This window comes from Rhinolophus sinicus, linkage group LG11 (assembly GCF_036562045.2).
Source record: "Rhinolophus sinicus isolate RSC01 linkage group LG11, ASM3656204v1, whole genome shotgun sequence".
Taxonomy (NCBI): Eukaryota; Metazoa; Chordata; class Mammalia; order Chiroptera; family Rhinolophidae; genus Rhinolophus; species Rhinolophus sinicus.
The window spans coordinates 10,849,036-10,868,979 of NC_133760.1; the positions used below are offsets into that span (position 1 = coordinate 10,849,036).

Below are 19,944 nucleotides of genomic sequence, written 5' to 3' on the forward strand. Positions count from 1 at the left end.
CCCCACCCCCCTCCTGTCTGCGGAAGCTGGCCTTCAGCTTGCGAAAGTTTCCGGGGGAAGCAGAGGACTCAACGGCCTTGCCCTTATTCATCTAATGTAAGGGGGGAGGGTCCCAAACCAGTCATGCAGGACTCTCCTCCCACCTCTAAAACTCTAGGAGTCAGAGACCAGAAGTGGCAGAGCGCCAAATATAGAGACACAGTTTATTCACTGCCTGCTAACCACCTCTAACTTTAAGTAAGTTTCACAGGCTGACCTCCCATGCCTGCCCCCAACCCAGAGAGGCTTCCAGTCCTGGAGGCGCCCTTGCTTAGCCCCTAGGAGAAGGCACTGTAGCCACGGGCAAAGTAGGGGCTAACAGAGCCCCCCACAATATAATAGCCTGGAGGAGCAGGGATGGTAAGCGGAAGGCCCGCCTTACCGCCTCAGGCACTGCTCTGGCTCCTGAGTGTCTTGGAGGGAGGTGGCTGGGGAAGGGTGTCCTAGCGTTCTGCTGGCTCCCTCTGCCCTCAGCCTGGAGCTGCCTCTCGGGGTAGCTGAGGTGAATGCGGTGGGGCGAGCGGGCCTCACTTCTCGAAGTGGTCCAGGGGATAGTGTTCGCCGTAGGTCTGGAGGTGACGGGCCAGGGACTCCTGCTGCTTGCGGAGCTGGGAGGGCATCTCCTGATACACGTCTGAGAAGAGCAGGCTGGGGTTGGGCTTCAGCTTCCGCTCGGCCTGCTCAAAGGCCTCCATCACCTGGGGGACACGGGACAGTTGGGCAAGCAGCCAGCTTCCCACCCAGGGCCTGCCTCCTACCTGTGGGACCCTGATGAGGGGTTAACTCCCTCGAGCCTTTAATGTTCCCATCTGGACAACGGAGATGCTCACCATCATAGTGGTGACAGCTGACATCCCCCATCAACGCCCCCAGTCCCAGCACCTCCATCCTTCACAGGACCAGACACTGGACTACGAGTACAGAATGGTTTCAGCATCTCAGCAGGCCTAAGAAGCAGACCGCTTAGAGATGAGGAAACCAAGCTCCAGAGAAGAGAAGCCAGCTTGCCCACAATGATGCAATTACCGACGGGGCACAGCCAGATGCACTAAGCTGCCTGACTCCAGGGTCTGCCCTGACCACTGGCCTACACTGCCTCTGGCTCCTGATGACCGGGGCCAGGGGGCAGCGGACTGGCTCTGGGCGGGACACTTACACCACACTCAGATTAAATCACCTCACCCTCAAATAACCTGAAGTGGGTATCCCAGAATCCCTCTTCAAGGACACAGCAGAGGTGCGTGTGCCCAGCAGCCTGGCTCCACAGGCCATACTTAGAGACACCACTGGGTCGATCCCCGAGTCTCCCAGTTCAATGTCCCCTAAGTCCCAGCCTCTCCATCCTTTGGGGGTTCTCCATGATGTACCACCCCGGAACACGCCCCCGGGGTGTCAGTTCCAGGGGGGAGGGGCGCCTCACCTTCTTGCGGGATTGCTTCCTCCAGGCCTTCTCCTGCTCGTCGTCCCACCAGCCATGGTTCTGCATGTACTGCCTCAGCCGGGAGATGGGGTGATCCTGCTTGTCCCAGTAATTGACCTCGTCCACCGAGCGGTATGCCGAGCTGTCATCACTGGTGCTGTGGTGCCCAATCCTGCCCAGGGGGAGGGGAGTAGACATGGAATAAAGGCAAGGAAGGGGATACTACATGGGTGATGGGGCCAGGCTTTGGGGACCCCAGTGATCGATGTGGGCAATATGCTAAAGCTGGTTGCTGCAAGGCTGATGGAGAGGTGGGGGAGGCAGGCACCTGTAGGTCATGGCCTCGATGAGGAAGGGCTGGTTCTCTGCCACGGCGCGCCGCCGGGCCTCCTTGGTGGCGTTGTACACGGCAAACACATCATTGCCATCCACGCGGATCGACAAGATGCCATACCCTGGGCCTCGAGCCGCTGTGGGGACAGAGGCAGGTCAATGAGCAGGAAATGGGAGAGGGGAAAAGGTGAAGAGAGCAGAGCAGCGCTCCGTTCACGGAGTCCTGCGACCTCCCTTGTGCCTTGTGCCTGTGCCAGACATTGCAGGAGGGAGGCAGGGGTGGCAGGAGGGGAGAGGGGAGGCAAGTACACAGGCCCATACCAATGCCATCCCCGCGGTACTGCTCGGAGGTGGGCGTGGAGATGGCATAGCCGTTGTTCCGGCAGAAGAAGATGATGGGACACTCAAGGGTGGCAGCAAAGTTGAAGCCTGCATGGGCGTCCCCCTCGCTGGCTGCTCCCTCACCAAAGTAACAGATGACGATCCTGTTGGTGTTGGCCCGCTTGGCCGCATAGGCTGCCCCAACAGCTGCAGGGAGTGAGAGGGTGGTGAGCAGGAGCAGAGCCCCACACACATTCCTCTCTCTCTCTCTCAAACACACACACGCACACACACACGCTCACCCCAACCTCAGGCTTCTGGGTTCAGGCTTGCTCTGAAGCTCAGAGGGGAAAGAAAACACCTGATGCCCTGACTGTCCCCCCAGAACCTGCTCCACCCCAGTCTTCTTCCCTTAGCTGATGGCAGCTACATCCTTCCAACTCCTCAGGCCCAAAACGTCAGCACCATCTTTGACTCCTAACCTTCTGTCATCCCCACACGTACTCCACCTTCAAAACAGAGCCAGAATCTGAGCCCTTCTCCCCACCCCCTTTACCTCATCCAGGTCACACCACAGTCACCTCACCCCTCACCGGCCCAACCTAGGACCAACTTATTACCCTCGGGGCAGCAGAAGAGTCCTAAATTATGAGCCAGGCCACAGCAGCAACTCCTCCCCTCCCCACAGTCCCCATTCCACGCTGGGTAAAAGTTGAAGGCCCTGAGGCCCCTCCCGTACCTCTGACTTCTCTCTCCCCCACCCCCATCCACAGCTGCCCCACTGGGTTCCTCCCTGTACCTCAAACACATCGAGCAGGCAGCCACCTCAAGATCCCCACTGGCTACCCCCCTCACCTAGTCCATACAGAAATGTCACTAGTGATGCCGCCCCACCTTGCCTCCTTCCCAGCTTCATTTTTCCCTGTAGGACTTATCACCCCTGACATGCTCCGTGGGTCACTTTTTCATCTTGTTTACTGTCCATCGTCCCTACCCCCCGTCAGCACCAGGAGGGCTGAGGGGTTTGTCTGTCTCTTGTTCACTGAGCCTAGAATGGAACCAACATAACATATACTCCGTACATTTGCCAACTGAGTGACATAATGGCACCTAAATGGAAGGGGAGGGCCAGGACCTCACCTTATGGAAATCCTACCAACCTCCGGCAAAAATGCCACCTCCCCCAGAAGGCTGCCATGCCCATCTCCCACCTCAGAGGCATGAACCAATCCAGGCTCTGGAGCCACACAGGCCATGATTTGAGTCCCTACTTTTCTCACTACCTGCTGGGTGACCTTTTAACAAGGAACCTGGTATATGCTCAGTCACGCACAGTTGGCTATGTTTATGAGCAGACAAACGTGGCAGGCACAAGTTTCAGAAATCAAGAGCGTGGTCATGCCAGCTCAAGCCTGCCAAACGGGTGAGGACACCACCAAAGCCCTCCTCTGAAGGGTCCCAGACAAGAAGGGCTGAGAAAGTCTGGAGGTCCCACCAGGGCTCTGACTGTGTCACCAGCCAGGAAGCCGCCCTGTAGTGGAGAAGGGCAGGGGCCTGAGCAGGGATACCAGGCCCGGGGCATGCATCCTCACCCTGAGGGATCTGTGTGGCCAGCGGAGAGGAGATGGTGACGAAGTGGCGCTCCTTGCAGCCGTAGTGGACGGGCATCTGGCGCCCCTTGCCTAGGTCATTCACGTTGCCGTAGCACTGGGCCATGAACTGTTCCAGAGGGTAGTCCCGATACATCAACACACCTGTGTGGGGAGGAGGCAGCGGTGTTGGGGTGGGGGTCACAGGGAGCAGACCAATCCCGTGGGGGTCCAGAGGCAAGGCCCTTCCTGCCCAGGCTTCCGTTTCCCTGTGTGTACAGTAAGGGAGCTGGATGAGAGCCAGGGAGGCAAGTTTGATGCTTAGGGGACCAGGCAGGTGCAGGAACCAGGTGGGCAGACCAGAAAGCACAAGCCTGTCTCAAGACGGAGGTGGCTGGCTGTTCAGACCACCTGAGGCTGCCCAGGGAGGCCAAATCATCCAGTTTTTCAAAAGAAGAAATCTAGCTTGGCTTTTCTTTTTTTTTTTTTAATGAGAAACTAACTGATTTTTAAATGTTTCAACTAATTCAATTACTTTTTAAAAAATCATCCTATGAACCAAATAAAAGTACAGGCCACTAGCTCACAACTTCTGGACTAGAGGGAATATTCAAACCTGTTTATGGCAGTAAAACCTTCTTTAAACAAAATCTCTGATAAACGCCGATCTACCGTCAAAGGGACCCCCATCACCAGGCTCTGATGGGTAACCGTGAGGTGGCGGGGGGTGGGGGCTGCCCTGAGGCAGTACAGTGCCAGGCCCTCATTTGGGTGGGTCCTCAGGCAGGGTCCTCACCTCAGCTGCGAGGTGAAGTGAGACAGAGACTCCACTGCTTCCAGCACTGAGGAGAGCACCCCGGTGTTCAAGAGCTCAGTGAGTGCTAAGCTGTTGTTCTTAGTACCCTGTTCTCCCCACTCCGCGGGGGGGGACTGAGTCAGGGCTGGGGCACAGGATCTTACTCACCTCCTGACCCCACAAGAGTGCCCTCAGCTGCTGCTCAGACACAGGGCCTCCTGCTGACCGTGGTGCCAGAGGGCTCCCTCCTGCAGGGCTGACCCAAACAGCCCTGTGTGGAGTGTCCAGCTGCCACTGGGATGCTGGGGCCCTCACTCAGCCCTGCTTGGAGCGCTCACCAGAGACCCTTTCAGCAGAAACAGGCAGGAAGCACTCAGCAGAACTGGCAGGGGCCTGGCTTGCAGCCCAGTGTCTGGAGAAATCCTGCTAACCGTGCTGAACCACAGACTATCACAGGGCATCTGTCCAGGGCATGTGGGGTGGGGTCTGGTGCAGTGGACAGGGGAAGAGACAGTCTGACAGTCGACTGCAATGCCATGCGGGTCCAGGGAGGGCTCTGCACAGCCAGCCTGGCCAGGACGTCTCCCTAAAAAGCTGTCCCAGGGCGAGAGGGCCCAGTCACAACATCATGTCTAACACTGAGGGCTTACCCTGTGCCAGGCCCTATGCTGACAGCTTCGCATTATCTGCCCCATGAACCCCTCAACAACCGTCTTGAGGGGGTTCACCATCTCCCATTATAGACGAGGAAACTGAGGCAAGGAACAGGTAAGCAACCTGCCCATGGTCGTGCAGTGCCTGAGAGGAAAGGTCAAGACTTGCCTCCCTGACATCCCTACAGGGTGGCTCCCTTGCAGGGACCCCATACCAACCAGCACTCTGGAACCCTCCTCTCACAGCTCCCTGGGCTAAGTCCTTCACCCCCAGTCACTCGTAACACACACAGATTTTCTTCAGCCCTTGTCTTTGATCCTTCCTTCCTCACACTCATTCACTTAGAAGTGAACCAGCTCCCTGGCTGGGACCTGCTAGCCATCCCATCTGCTTCTGCTCCCTGAAGGCTGCAGTGACTGGAGAGAGGCCAGCAGAGCCTGCGCTGTGTGGACAGGGGCCCACAGCACGTGTCACAGCCGCAGCCAGGCCTGCCCTCACTGCATGCTCCCAGCAGGCCCACTATGCAGGCGTTGCAATACCATCATCATCTTGATTTTGGAGATGAGAAAACTGACGCTCAGAGAAGGGAAGTGACTTGCCCCAAATCTGACAACTGGTAACCATGGACGAGTCGGAGCACAGGCTCTTAACCCCAACACTGCCTGGCCTCCCCAGAGGGGAAACCTACCCCCTCCAAACTCCTGTCCCTGGCTTGGCTCTTTTGCTCAGAAAGTTCTTCCTCTAGCTCCGTGGCCCCATGCCGCCCCTGGAAGAACACATAGGGTAACTAAGTGGGCCTCACCTTCACACCAGGACGGACTGGGCCTGACCTGCCTCAAAAGGGACCATAGGCCCCGCCTCTGGCACACGCTCCACAGGGCCAAGCCATGGCTGACGTACCTGCCTCCCGGTACTGGCCAAACACCAGGTCCGTGTTGTCCAGGGCTGCTGCACTCCCCACGTGGGTCCCCTCCTCGCCATAGTTGGTCATGTAGAAGGAGATCCGGCCCTGGAGATGGATGGGGGCCCGGAGGCCTGGGCTCAGCAATGAGGGGCAACGACAGAGAACCATCCAAATCCTGACCCACTTTTAGGACTCCACAGATCAACAGATACTTCCTGAAGGCCGTTGTGGGCAGGCCACACGGGGGCTACTGACTTCACGGAGGGACTGCCAGACAGGTTACAGCACGAGGGACGGGGCTGTGTGATGGGAGCCCCCCATGGAGGTGCACCCGGGAGAAAGGCCTATGCTGAGCAAAGGCGGGGCTGGGTGGAGGCTTCCAGGCAGAGAGAACAATAAAGGCCATCAGGCTGGAAGGGCGGGACATGAAGTAGGGGAGGGAGAGAGAGGCAAGGTAGTGCAGGCAATGAGACACCTGGACTTCACCCGGAGAACGGTAACCTGCTGAAGGTTCTCCTAGGTGGGAGAGGGGGGCATGCTCTAGAAATGTCTCTCAGTCTGCCACGTGGGAAATGGATGGACACAGGACTGAGTGCAGTGAGCAAGGAGACAGGGGCGGTGGCCTGGCCTGATTGTGGCTGGAGGCAGGGAGAGGAGTGCATGGATGACAGTCTTAAGAAGCAGTCAGTGGTGCCAGAGAGCAGCGGACCCTCTTGGGCAGCTACACCAGTACCCAACCTCAGCGCCTGGAAAAGCCAAATGTTACGTTCCCAGCCTCCCTTGCAGCCAGAGGTGGCCATGGGACACAGCTCTACCCAGAGACTTAAGTGGAAGTCTGATTTAAAAAATCAATTTCTTGATTTAAAAAAAAAAAAAGACCACTGCGACTGGTGCCAGCAGTGTCCCCCAGCCCTTCTCCCCGCCTCACACATAGCCATGAAGCCTGGACCTGTGGCAGCCATCTTGTGAACACCAGGCAACAAGCACAGGATGAAAGCCAACTCGCCCAGGATGGTGAAGCAGAAAGACAGGAAGTCTGGGCTCCGGATGGCGCCACGGAGCCGTAGAATGGATTTCTAATTAAATACCTAGGGACACAGTGAATGACGAGAGAGAGAATGACAGCGAGGGGGACGGAGGGGACAGAAACGAAATGTAGGTCTCCAGTTTGGGCAGATGGATGATGGTGGCACCCTTCACCAAGAAATGGCCTGAGGGAGGAAAAGGATCAGGTCTGGGCGGAAGATGCAGAGGTCAAGCTTGGACGGGCTGAATTTGGTGTGGAACATCAGGGTGGGAAGTCGAGCAGATCTGGGGCTAAGAGGCGAAGTCTGTTTGGAGATCTGGGAGCCCCTGGCGTAGACATGGAAGAAGCTCCCCAGGACTGTGTGCAAAGTGAACCAGAGACAGCCCGGGCTGGCACCCGCGGGAAGCCCTTGGCCCAGTCCTCATGTGTTCCGCAGGCCTGGCTTTCTGTTGCGGTAGGGAACCAGATGAATAATGCTTTCTTCTAAATGGGGAGCCAATTAAAAGTTAATTGACCTCCCAGAGCCAAGTGAGTGGGTGGATGGTGGGTGCTTACAGCCAGGCAAGGCTGTGAGGCTGTCATGGGGAGGAGTCTGGGAGAGGCCCCTGAGTAAACAGGACCTGGGTTACTGGCAGAGGTTGCTACCCAGGATCCCATCCCTCTGACTCTGCTTACAGAGCTCTCATTCCATCGTAGATAGCAACTGCCCAGACTAAAACACTACATTTCTCAGTCTCCCTCATAGCTAGGAGTGACCAATGAAATGTGAGATGTTATTGGGTAGGACGACCTGAAAGCTCTATAAAGGTGGGTGTGGGTAGATAGCTGGAACGTACCATGTCTGACCTACCACCTTTCTTCTACTTCCTGCCTGGAATAAGATGTGATGGAGGGATCTCCAACAGCTATTAGGTACATGAGGGGCCCTTGAGGCAAGAAGCTGACGCTGGGTATCCAATGACATTGTAGTGTCACTATACCAGCCCCAGACCACCTGTTTCCAGATTTCTTTTATGCAAGAGAAAAAAAACTCTTATAATCTGTTGAAGCTACTGCTTTGATTTTTGTTAGGATTTTTTTGGAGGGCTCTGTTACTTGCAGCTGAATGTAATCCTAGCTAACAGGATGAACCTTGATGGACGAGTTGATCTCTGTGAGGGCTTCCTCTGTGCAGCCAATGGGCCAGGGGCCTTATGTGCTGGGTCTCACAGAATTCCTACCCCAACCCTACAGGGTGGGTTCTCTTGTTATCCCCATTCTTTAATATACTGAAGAAACAGAGACAAAAACAAGAAAAATTGACTGCCCAAAGTCACAGTTGTGATGGGACCATGTCCATCAGATTCCAAAGTCCGTTTGTGAAGCCAATGCAGGGGCAGGAAGGAGCCCAGGCATGTGTGAGACGGTGGGAGGAGTGGCCTGGCCTGGCGCTGAGGCTGGGGACAGGGCAGCAGATAGCCAAGGCCACAGTGGAATGGGAGACAGGATGGGCAGAAAGGGCCGGACGTGATCCTGTGCACAGTGGGAGCCAAGGGAAGTTTCTGGACAGGGTGGATACACTACTCTAACTTGCAGAGCCCATAGGGAGTGTTCCTGTGAGTAGGAGAGTCTAGGAGTAGGCGGCCCCCTGATCTGCTCAGTACTGGGCCTCATGCTTTAGTCCATATCGCAGTCACCTGGGGCTTGATGCAAATGCAGATTTCCAAGCCCACCCCCACCTGACCCACGGGTGGTGACATCTTAGGGCCTGCCTGCCCAACATTCTTCCCCCTTTTCTAACAGGAACCGCTGTACCCTTGCTCTGCCTGCATGGCCTGGGAGGGATGGACTCCATGCCCCTATTCCTTTGGTTCCTGGGGATGGGCACATGGCCCCAGCCTGGCCTGTCACTGGGGCTGGTTCAGGGAGGACTCTGTGACCAAAGCCTGGCCAACGAGCATCAGCCCTTGGCCTTCTGCTGGAACATTAGGTTCCAGACATTTTCTTTCCACAGCTAAGCACAAAGTTTAGTAATTGCAAGGCTGGTAGGGTCATGATTAACAATAGCAAATATTTATCATGTGCTGACTAAATGCCAGTTTCACTGTTCCTAAGGCCTTTACATATGCCACCATCAATCCTCACGACAGCCCCATTAAGAAGGTACAGATGAGAAAACTGAAGCACTGAGAGGTGAAGCAGCTTCCCCAGCGCTGCAAAGCTAGACAGTGGCAGAATGAGGACTTCAATCGTAACCTGAACCCTTTTTCCGCCACCTCCCCATGAGCCTGAAGCTTCCAGAGGCCACCACTGCTTGAGAATGAAGAAAGCCAAGGTAAAGAAGAGGAAACAAGACACTCAGAGAGAACAGGTCTGGTGACATCTTCTGAGGCCCCTGGACCCAGCTGTGTCTAGAAACAGGGCCATCTGGACTTGCGGTTACTTAAGTCAATAAATTCCCTCTTTGTTGACAGTGTTTTGACATTGGGTCTCCATTTGCTGATACTAACAGTGTTGAGTCACAGCACATTTGACAGGGGTACTCCGGGAAGCATCATGTCACCCTGTTTGTCAGGACTGTGAGCTCCTGAGAGGAAGGACCCTCAGATCTCCCACCTACCCTCTCCCAGCACAGTGAAGCCACCCACCCAGCACACACTAGGTGTTTTAGTGATCTGGTCCATCCTTCTGCCCCTGGGCAAGACCCTTCCCACACTCTCCCTCAACGCCCCAAGAGAACCCCAAGAACTCTAAGGACCCCAAGACAAAAGCTCTCCATTCCACTCTCTCTCCTCCTTGGGAGCTCTCAGCCCACACACAGGTAGGGGGACCTCAGGTGATTCTAAGCCCCTCCCCCAGCCCTCCCCACACACCTGCCGCTGGGACTCGTAGAGGATGCGGTCCATGGTGTTGAGCAGTGTCATACTCTTGTAGAACTTGAGCACCTTCTCCTGTGGCAGCTGCAAATGGAGGCACAGAGATGTGGGGCCATTGGGACCAGAGAGGAGATGGGCAAGGGGCCTGGGTGTGGGAGGCAGGGGGTGGGGGATGTGGCCTCTCACATGGGGGTCCTCGCTGGGGTTGATGATCTGGCCCTGCCGGTCCATGACGCGGTAGATGGGGATCCCAGAGATGACATTGGGCTGGATGAATTCTAGCTTGTCTATGAACTCCGCCGAGGCCCCTGGGAACTGGGGCTTGTCATCCAGGGACGAGAAGTGCTGCTGCTGCTGCCTCTGGGGCTGCTGGGGAGAGAGGGCGGGGGACACCTGAGTTAGGAGCTGCACTGAGGTTCCACTGGCTCAATCCCACGGCGACAGGCAGTATGGCTTCGTGGTCAAGCTCTGCCGTGGCCCTGGTGGGCTCTGGGGCCTGGCGCACAGCGTGCGAATCCCAGCCCCACAACTTTCCCGTTGAATAACCTTCAGCAAGTTACTAGAACTTCTTTGTGTCTCAGTTAATCATCTGTAAAACTAACATCCCACATGGTTGTTGTGTAGGTTAAATGACTCAGTGAAGCAGCAGGGAGCTCAAGAACTGGCAGGTACCATTATTATTATCAAAGGCCCAAACTCGTCACCCTGGCCTTCAAGGCTGCCCCAGTCTGGCCACAAAGACCCCCTCTCTCAATCTCCCACTGCTACCACAGGCGCAGACACCCGTGCACTGTGCCCTCAAGCCAGCCAGATAGGCTCCTTACTGACCCGTGTGCTCCCCAGGGAGGCCACCCAGCATGGAGCTTAAGCCTGTGAGCTCTTAAGAGGCAGCCTGCCAAGGTTTACATCTCTTGCGGGGTGACCATGGGACAGTGACTTGCCCTCCTCAGTCTCACCTTTCTCACCTGTAAAATGGAGAACACCTTATGGAAATGTTGCGAAGCTTAAATGAGATCACGCGTATAAAATGTTAGCAGAGTACTGTCATACAGTAAATGCTCAAAAAAAAGTGTTGTCATTTCTGCCACCGTATCTCTGCCCTCATCTCTTTACTACCTCTCCCCCCATCACCTGGCAAAGTGCTCCACGCGCTTCAGTGCCCTCTCCACGCCAGTCCTAACTCCCTTCACAAGCCCAGCCTGACTCATTCAACAAATATTTGAGCACCTGCTTCGTCCCAAGCCCTGTGCTGGGTTACGGCGACCTAAGAGACACAAGACATCTGTCCCTCCTGCCCAGCATGGAGGACAGATGCTGAACAAGTACCAATGAGGGTGAGTCATATTCTCCTGGAAGAAGCCATGGGGCTCTGTACGGCAGAGGGTCAGGCGTACCTGAGAAAGTGACGTGAGAGCTGAGACTGAAGGGTATCTAGGGGTCAGGAAAAGAGCATTCGAGCCAGGGGAACAGAACGTGCAAAAGGCAAAAAGTGAGGAGTGCTGTGTCCCTTGTGGAACCTGGAAGGAGCTCAGAGTGGCTGGAGGAGTCCTGTGGGGAGCGTCACACCTGCTGGGATCAGAGGCCTGGCTGGGACAGCCCGTGAGAAGCCTACATGTGTGACAGGGTGTGAACCGATTCGATTTCTTAGCTCTTGAGCTAACCTTGAACTGGTCTCAGTATGGCAACAGCTCCCCTTGATTGAGCATTTGCTGGGTGCCAGGCTGAGCTTTGTATACACAATCTTACTATTGCCCTTGAGCAGATGAGAAAACTATGGTTCAGGGAGGTAAAATAACCAGCACTGGCCATGGAGCTAACAATTTAAATAAATAAGTCAGGACTGGGCTTTAAACGCAGGCAGGGCTGACATTCAGACCCCAGACCCGAGGCTCCTAACCCAACTGCCATCGCTAGCCTGGTTTCCACACATCTACATCTTTACTTCCCTCTGGTCTCCAGGTTCCTCTTAGCTCAGAAATGGCGGCTTCACTTCCAGCAGGAGCTAAAGAAGAATGAATGGGTTTGCCATGAGCTGAATTTCACACATGGGTGTCGAATGTGTTCCTCCCTCCCTCTCCTTTAATTGCAGCAAAGATGGTGTCCAAGGCTCCAGGGGTAGCGTGAACATGTGTGCGTTTATCTGCAGTTATGGTTGTGAGGAAATTACACTCCCAACAGCAGAGCAGGTCTGGGCCTGACAACAGCACTGCAGACTTCCCCTCCGTCTGCGAGGGAAGCAGCCAAACTCTGCAGACCATGCCTCCCCCTCTGAGCGCTCACACGGCTGGACCTTTCTATCCACCCAGAGTATCCTTTTGTAGTGTGTCTGTCCCCCACACACATATCACAAGCTCCAAGCTCGTGGAAGGCAGGGATCACGTCCAAGTCAGTTACAGAGTGGACACTCCACAGGCAATTACTGAACAAACAGATGACTGAGCGGTCACACTCACTGGCTCTGGAGTCCCACTGACCTGGGTTCTAATCTCTTAGCTGACTGTGTGGCCCTCTGCAAAACACCTTGTCTCTTTGAATTTCCTCATCTGTACAAAGGCTGCAGAGGACTGCTGTGAAAAGTTCCTAAGATAAGGCACACAAAGGGTTCAGCACTGGTATGGGACATACTACTCATATGGGCTCAAAAACTGCGAGAAGGGGAAAAAAATCTAGGAAGGTTAGGAAATGGGAAAAAGGGAAATGACTGCCCCCTCAGGAGGAAGATGGGGAAAAGAGGAGTTGGGAGAAGAACTGGCTGCACCTGAAACTGGATTGTAATGCCAGACAGTGGTCCCAGCACACACTTGGGAGACTGGGGCACAGGGGAGATGCACACGGAACAAGGGCTGTGGCCTGCGGAGAGGCTCTAAGAGGTAGGCGAGGGCTCAGGAGGACAGGGGCTCAGAACAAGCCAGCGTGTCGGGACAGGACTCTGTCCGCCTCCAGAGGCTGGAGGGCTACGGTCGGCATCTTGCTGCACCACACACATTGGGGTTGGGCCCCTTCTGTCCTGGGCCACCTCAGGGTTAGTGCTGATTCAGTGAGCTCTGCAAAGGACTTGGCAGTGCCTGGCCCTGAGGAAATGCTCCACTATGGAGTTGGTGGTAAAATGCCAGCAGAGGAAGGAGGTGACTCCAACCACTTTTTCTTCTGTTTTTGGTGAGGGGGTGGGTTTGTCTCGGGGGCCTGTGACTTACAATGGCAGAGGCTACACAGATTTACATAAAGCCTTGAAACCGCTTCCTCTCTCACCACACAAGAAACAGGGAGGCCTGCTCTGGATGGTCTGACCTGCCCAGGTCAATACTGGGTGGCCCCTCATGGAGCTACTCCCTACGGCACCAAGGTTAACGGCATGGACTCCCAGCAGACTCCTGCCCCCTGGCTGTGTAACTAAAGCTCCCTGAGCCTCAGTTTCCTTATGTGTAAACACAGGATGGTATGAGTACCTATCTCACGGGTGGTCACAAGGATTAACGAGTCGATGTGTACAGACCAGTGCCTGGCACAGAAGCAACGCTCAATAAGTATGAGTTGCTGACTAGTAGACTTGCCAGCTGTTATCAAACAAGTAGATATTGAATGTTTTGTTCCAAGTCAGGCCCTGAACTGAGAGCTGGACATGACAGGGAGGGATGCATGACAAACACTAAACACACAAGTTTCGATCAAGAGGGGTGAACGCAAAGGAGGCAGGATAGTTTAGTGGTTAATTGTAGGACAGAGGAGAGTGAAAGACTCTAGAGCTACACTGCCGGTTTGAATCCTGGCTCTGTCCCTTTCCAGCTATGTCACCTTGGGTAGGAGACAGTCTCCCTGAGCCTGTGTCCCCTTGTGGAAAAAACAAGAATTGCTACTTCACAGGCTTGTGGTGAGGTGGGTAAAAAGTACCTGCCTGGGGCTGGCCCGGTGGCTCAGGCCATTAGAGCTCCACGCTCCTAACTCCGAAAGCTGCCGGTTCAATTCCCACATGGGCCAGTGGGCTCTCAACCACAAGGTTGCCAGTTCAACTCCCACAAGGGATGGTGGGCTGCGCCCCCTGCACCTAGCAACGGCAACTGGACCTGGAGCTGAGCTGCACCCTCCACAACTAAGACTGAAAGGACAACAACTTGACTTGGAAAAAAAAAAAAGTCCTGGAAGTACACACTGTTCTCCAATAACGTCCTGTACCCCTTCCCCAATTAAAAAAAAATATATATATATTAAAAAGAAAAAAAAAGTACCTGCCTGCCTTAGTTCTAGGAACTTTTCACACAAGCATCAGATGGAGCAGGAGGAAAAGCTTACTGGAGAAGGGAGAGTGAAGCCGAGGGCTGCTGGACAAGCAGCGGTGAGCCAGGCAAAGGCTGGGAATGACAAAGGCTCTGAGGCAAGAGAGCCTGGCTCCCTGGCGCCCTGGAGACCAGTACGGCTGCAGGACGTTACTGACAACAGCTAACCATGTGTCTGCGTGCCACACAATGCACTTTCTTTTTGCCTATGTGCTCACTGTCCCTGCACAGCAGTCAAGTGAAGTGGACACTATTATCACACCTCCATAAAACAGAGGTGGCCCCAAGGCCAACTCAGAGGGGTTAAGTGACTTGTCCAAGCCACAGAGATCAAGCACACAAAGCCAGGCAGCCTGACCGCTACTCTCTGGGGAGGCGGGAGAGAAAGGTGGGATCCAGCCATGGAAGGCTTTGTGGATGGTACCAGTTAACTGAGTCCTCTGGACAGCTATGGCCACCCAAACCCGCTCCCTCCTGGGGTCTGAGGGACTGCCCTCAAACAGCCCAAAGAGCTGAGTCCTAGCTTTGCTTCCAGCTCAGAAATGTCAGCAAGCTCATCAGAGGCCTCATCTCCTGGAAGGGCTGGTTAGGGAGCCGGTTAAGTATGATTAATCAGACTTTCTCTGGCCTCAGGGACCGGGGGTTTGAGCAACACCATGCTCTCCCAGGCACTGGAGGTGTGGAGCCCTGAGGGAGGCCATCCTTTCCCGACATCAGTCATGGCCACCCCAGATTTACTGTCCCTGGAGAAAAACAGCAGAGTGGCCATTTTGCAAGCCCTTACTGAGCACATGGTATACGTGGTAAGCGCTTCATAAGAACCATTTCCTTGAATGTCAACTACAAGTTTATATATATATATATATATATATATATATATATATATATACACACACACACACACACATACATATATACATACATATATATATATAGTTACAAGAAGCGGAATACAGCATTAGGAATAGAGTGGAAATGTAATGGCTGTGTGTGATGTCAGAGGGGTAGTGGATGGGGGGAGGGGGGTTATCACTGTGTGAGGGATATAATGATAAATATTTAACTGTTACATTGTTTTGTACACCTGAAACTAATAAAAAAAAAAAAAAGTTAAAAAATTAATTAATTTTAAAAATGTTAAAAAAAAAAAAAACCATTTCCTTTCATCCTCACCATAGGTCTGAGGGGGGTACTACTGCGCTCCTTGTTTTACAGATGGAGACTGGTGTTGGGGTCGGGAAAGTGTCTCTGAAGTGGCTTGTCAGCAGACATCTAAAGAATCATATCCCTACAAAGGCCTCTGGGTAGGAGGGGTTCATCCAAGGAAAGGAAAATGGCCAAAGGGGCTGAGGTAAGGGAGGGAGGGGGCTGAGGCCGGCTCTGTCACCCAGCTTCCGACCAGCTGGCTTGGGCAAAGGATGGTGATAAACACCAAGACTGGCTTAAGCAGGATGTCACAAGACCTGAACCAAAGTCCTGTCGCTCTCCTCCTGGCAGCCTGGTACTATGAAAAGAAACTGGGCTTTGGAGTCCAGAGATCCCTCACCACTCTGAGTCTCAGTTTTATCACCTGTAATAGGAGAAAACTACCAGTATGTACATTGCAGTGTGGCTACATTAAACATAATAATGGGTGTGACTTGGCACCATGAATTATAAAGCGCTTCATGATGTGAAAAAAGAGGCCTGGTGGGGCGGCCGGTTAGCTCACTTGGTTAGAGCGCGATGCTCTCGCAACACCAGGGTTGCCGGTTCGATCCCCGCATGGGCCAGTGTGAGCTGCGCCCTCCACAACTAGATTGAAACAACTACTTGACTTGGAGCTGATGGGTCCTGGAAAAACACACTTAAAATAAATAAAAGTTAAAAAAAAAAAAAAAAAGAGGCCTGGTTCCTTCAGACACAGCCAAGAGGGAGATGGACCCATACAACTAGGAGATCAGTAAGGACCATCTCCATTCATCCCACAATACACACAGGCACCGACCACTTGGAGACAAGGCAGAGGGTACTAGAGCCCAGACAGGCTGTCTGATCAGTTGGGTCAGAGAAATAACATCACTGCTAATTCACACAGGGAGCTCTAGGTGCTCCCTGAAATTCCAACAGGGCAGGAACTCTAGTTACCCACTTGCTAAGCAAAGAGAAGTGAAATGACTTGGCCGAGGTCCCACTTGCTTCTTGGGGTGGTGGCTGAGAAATTGACTCAGGACTCCTTGACAATCAAGTCTTCCTCCTCTTCTCCCTGAGCACTAACACATCTGCTAGCGACTGGAGGGGGAGGGAGGAAGGCAGAATCAGGCAAATGCCTCCATGGTGAAAGGAGGGGCAGACAGGCAGGGAGAAATAAGGCAGCCCCAGTCGTCCTCCCAACCCAGCCTGCCTGAACAACCCAATCTGTGCACTACAATCTGTGCCTCCCAACCTTCCCCCACAAGGCGCTATCTCCTGGCTCCACTTTGAACAGCTAAAATTGCACCATCCAATACGACAGCCAGAAGCCACTTATGGCAAATTACTTAAATTCATTAAAATTAAGTAAGATGCTCCTTGACTTACAATGGTTTAAATCCCAATAAACCCAGGATAAATTGAAAATACCATAAATCAAAAATATATTTAAGGGGCCGGCCCGGTGGCTCAGGCGGATTGGAGCTCCACGCTCCTAACTCCGAAAGCTGCCGGTTCGAGTCCCACACGGGCCAGTGGGCTCTCAACCACAAGGTTGCCGGTTCAACTCCTCGAGTCCCATAAGGGATGGTGGGCTCCGCCCCCTGCAACTAAGATTGAACATGGCACCTTGAGCTGAGCTGCGTCTGAGCTCCTGGATGGCTCAGTTGGTTGGAGCGCATCCTCTCAACCACAAGGTTGCCGGTTCGACTCCTGCAAGGGATGGTGGGCTGTGCCCCCTGCAACTTGCAACAGCAACTGGACCTGGAGCTGAGCTGCACCCTCCACAACTAAGACTGAAAGGACAACAACTTGACTTGGGAAAAAAAAGGCCTGGAAGTACACACTGTTCCCCAATGAAGTACTGTTCCCCTTCCCCAATAAAATCTTTAAAAAAAATACACTTAAAACACCTGACCTACTGAACATCAGAGCTTAGCCTCGCCTACCTTGAGCGAGCTCAGAATGCTTACATTAGCTTACAACTGGGCGATTATCTTGAGTTTGTCTCAAGAGTCACTGCCTTCCTTTTTCTTCTCATCAGAAGCAGGAGACACAGATGCGTGTTTTGCAGACATGACGGGATATGAAAACACAATATGTAAAAAGCGCTGGCAACACAGTACACTGGAGAGGATTAGTTGTTCGCCCTCGTGAGCACGTGGCTGCCTGGGAGCCCACTGCCTCTGGCCGGCGTCACGAGGAAGTACCGTACTGCATATCATATCGCCAGCCAAGGAAAAGACCGAAATTCAAAATTGAAACAAGTTTTCCACTGAATGTGTATTGCTTTCCCACCATCATAAAGTTGAAAAATCTTAAGTCGAACCATCACAAGTTGGCAACTGTCTGTAAAGTAAAAACTTCAGTCCCTCAATGGCACTAGCTACATCTGAGGGCTCAGTAGCCACGTGTGGTTAGTGGCTACTGTACTGAACAGCGCAGATATAAAACACTTCCATCATTGCAAAAAGTCTTTGTTTAAATGCTATTCCTCCTTCCTTCCACTCAAAAAAAAAAGTATTATTTTATATCTTAGACCAAGTGGGAGAAATAAAAGAGGGGAAGAAAAAACGGGGACTCCAAAAATACACATACTTAAAAATATATGTAAATAAAAAGTAGGGCTTCTGAAAGACCTTCTCCTGTCTTGCACCCCTCACACCAAAAAAAAAAAAGAAAGAAAGAAAGAAAGAAAGAAAAAGAAATGAACGAGGGAAGGGCAGCAGGGTGACTGAGCCAAGAAGGAAAAATATTTAATCAACCACAAATGACCCTTCCCTACACTTTCACCAGTCCTGCCCATCTCGCACTGACTCAGCCAACAGGCTCCTGTGACAGAACAGCTTTGGAGGATTTATTGCTTTTAAAAAAAAACAAAGCAACACAGACAAACCCAAAGGCAGGAGACTGCCCTACCCCCATCCTGCTCCAGCAGCCCTTCCAAAATCCAGATGCCCTTCCAAGGATCCCTCCCCTCATTCCCGACCCATCCTCTTCACGCTCCTCCCTTGTTTCTCCTCTTACCTAGAGCTCCTTCCCACAGCTTCCAGCTTTCCTACATTCTGGATTGGAGGGCCAGAGGGTCAGACCCAACACCACAAGATCCTGACAAATTCTCTCCAAGGCCCTGCCCTCCCCAACCCAGGCTCTACCCAGGTCACCTTTCTTCTCCTTCCCTTCCCTCCACCCTCACTTTCAAAAGTGGCCAACATTCCTATTGTCCTTATCATATGCCAGGTCCAGTTCTTAGCATTCTACATATTTAATTTTCACAACAAGACTACGTAGTGCCACTGTTAGCATTTTACCGAGGGGGAAAGAAATTAGGTCCAGACAGCAGCAACCCCTTGCCCAAGGCTACACAGCTGTAAACTGGAAGATTTGGGATATAAACCCACGGTGGTCTTGCTTCATAACCTACCTTCTAAACAACTATTCTCTTATTGTGAAACTTCAGTTCATAGTTCTACTGTAGCCCACAGGGACTTCAGTTAGATGTGTTTCTAAAAAATGTGGACAAAGTGCCCTGTGGACCTCTCTCCCTCCTTTCCTCCTGTCATTACTTCAACAAATATTTACTGATCATCTCCTTTATAGAGTGATCAAAACAGACAAGATTCCTGTCCTGGTACTTGATGAGGCGGCCCAGGACCAAAGACTTTTTTACGCAATTCACTTAAAAATCAGAATTGTAGCAAAGGAGCAAAGAAATACAGAGCACTATCAAAGCCGGTAGCAAGGGACGGGATCTCTCTTTTCTCCTCTTTGAAGGCGGGGTTTTTGACGGAACACAAAGTCTTCCCCTCACTAAAGCAATTTCACTCTCCACCCCCCGTGGGCAAAGGTCTCGTCTCCTTCTCTGGTCTCTCCAGGGGCCACCCCTCCCGTGGGGATGGGTGGCAACTAATGAGAAACCCCCTCCTCTTTTTCCAAGTTGCATCCCTCCTTCAGGACCCCCAAAGAAGCTGCCTCGCTTTTCCTCTCTTAAGGAAGTGGAAGGTCTTCCTTTGCGTGTCCTCTCCAAGTGGCTCTCCCTACCCTTGTCCCTTCTGTGACAGCCCTTCCTTCTCTCCCTGCAGGGACCCCACATTCTGAAGACAGCGTTGACATCCCTAGTCCCCCTTGGGGAAAACTCCCCGGTGCCCCAGGTACTCACAGATCTAGCCAGCCCCCGAGCCCCAAGCCGCCGCAGGAGCAGGCCGACATAGCCCAAGCCTCTACTTGTCCCCCAAACCCGCGCAGCGCCAGCCGCCACCGCCATCTTGACCAACAACCCCTCTGCGATCCTCCCCTCTCCTCCGCGAGACTGCGGGCTGCCCCTTCATGAGCCTTACTCAAATGCCAGCACCACCCCGCCAAGAAACCACCTGCTACTCGTCCTGCGGTCTCTACGACATACATATGGGTGTATAAAACAATCTGGCTACCCAAGAATTGCTCTGGTCGCCTCATCACAGTTGTTTCTGTAACAGGCAAAGAAAAGGGCAACGTGACCAGAGCCTCAGGATTTTAAGGCCCGGGGGCCTCGGGTAGGACGAGCCCATGCCAAGGCCCGCCCCGCC

General features: G+C 53.2%; 1 protein-coding gene across 2 annotated transcripts; it reads right to left on the reverse strand.

The window, feature by feature from the left end:
- Window positions 1–191: 191 nt before the first annotated feature.
- On the reverse strand, window positions 192–19,668 carry BCKDHA (branched chain keto acid dehydrogenase E1 subunit alpha). 2 transcript variants are annotated; one of them, XM_019751434.2, is made up of 9 exons: window positions 19,539–19,668; window positions 10,125–10,307; window positions 9,936–10,022; window positions 6,053–6,161; window positions 3,706–3,867; window positions 2,114–2,320; window positions 1,788–1,929; window positions 1,460–1,631; window positions 192–737 (listed from the first exon to the last, which is right to left on the reverse strand). In XM_019751434.2, exons 1-9 carry the CDS (start codon window positions 19,641–19,643, stop codon window positions 567–569), a joined length of 1,338 nt encoding a protein of 445 aa, XP_019606993.1. In that variant the 5' UTR covers window positions 19,644–19,668; the 3' UTR covers window positions 192–566. The 2 variants fall into 2 exon arrangements, with proteins under 2 accessions (XP_019606993.1, XP_019606994.1); XM_019751435.2 differs by having other exon boundaries at window positions 10,125–10,304; window positions 19,539–19,666.
- Between the last annotated feature and the right edge of the window lie 276 nt (window positions 19,669–19,944).

Coding starts and splice junctions, on each gene's coding strand:
- BCKDHA (XM_019751434.2), bottom strand. CDS start 19,643: ATGGCGGTGGCGGCTGGCGCTGCGCGGGTTTGGGGGACAAGTAGAGGC. Junction 10,023..10,124: donor ACCCCAGCGAGGACCCCCAT/GTGAGAGGCCAC, acceptor CTCCATTTGCAG/CTGCCACAGGAGAAGGTGCT. Junction 3,868..6,052: donor TGGCCAGTACCGGGAGGCAG/GTACGTCAGCCA, acceptor CTCCCCACACAG/GTGTGTTGATGTATCGGGAC.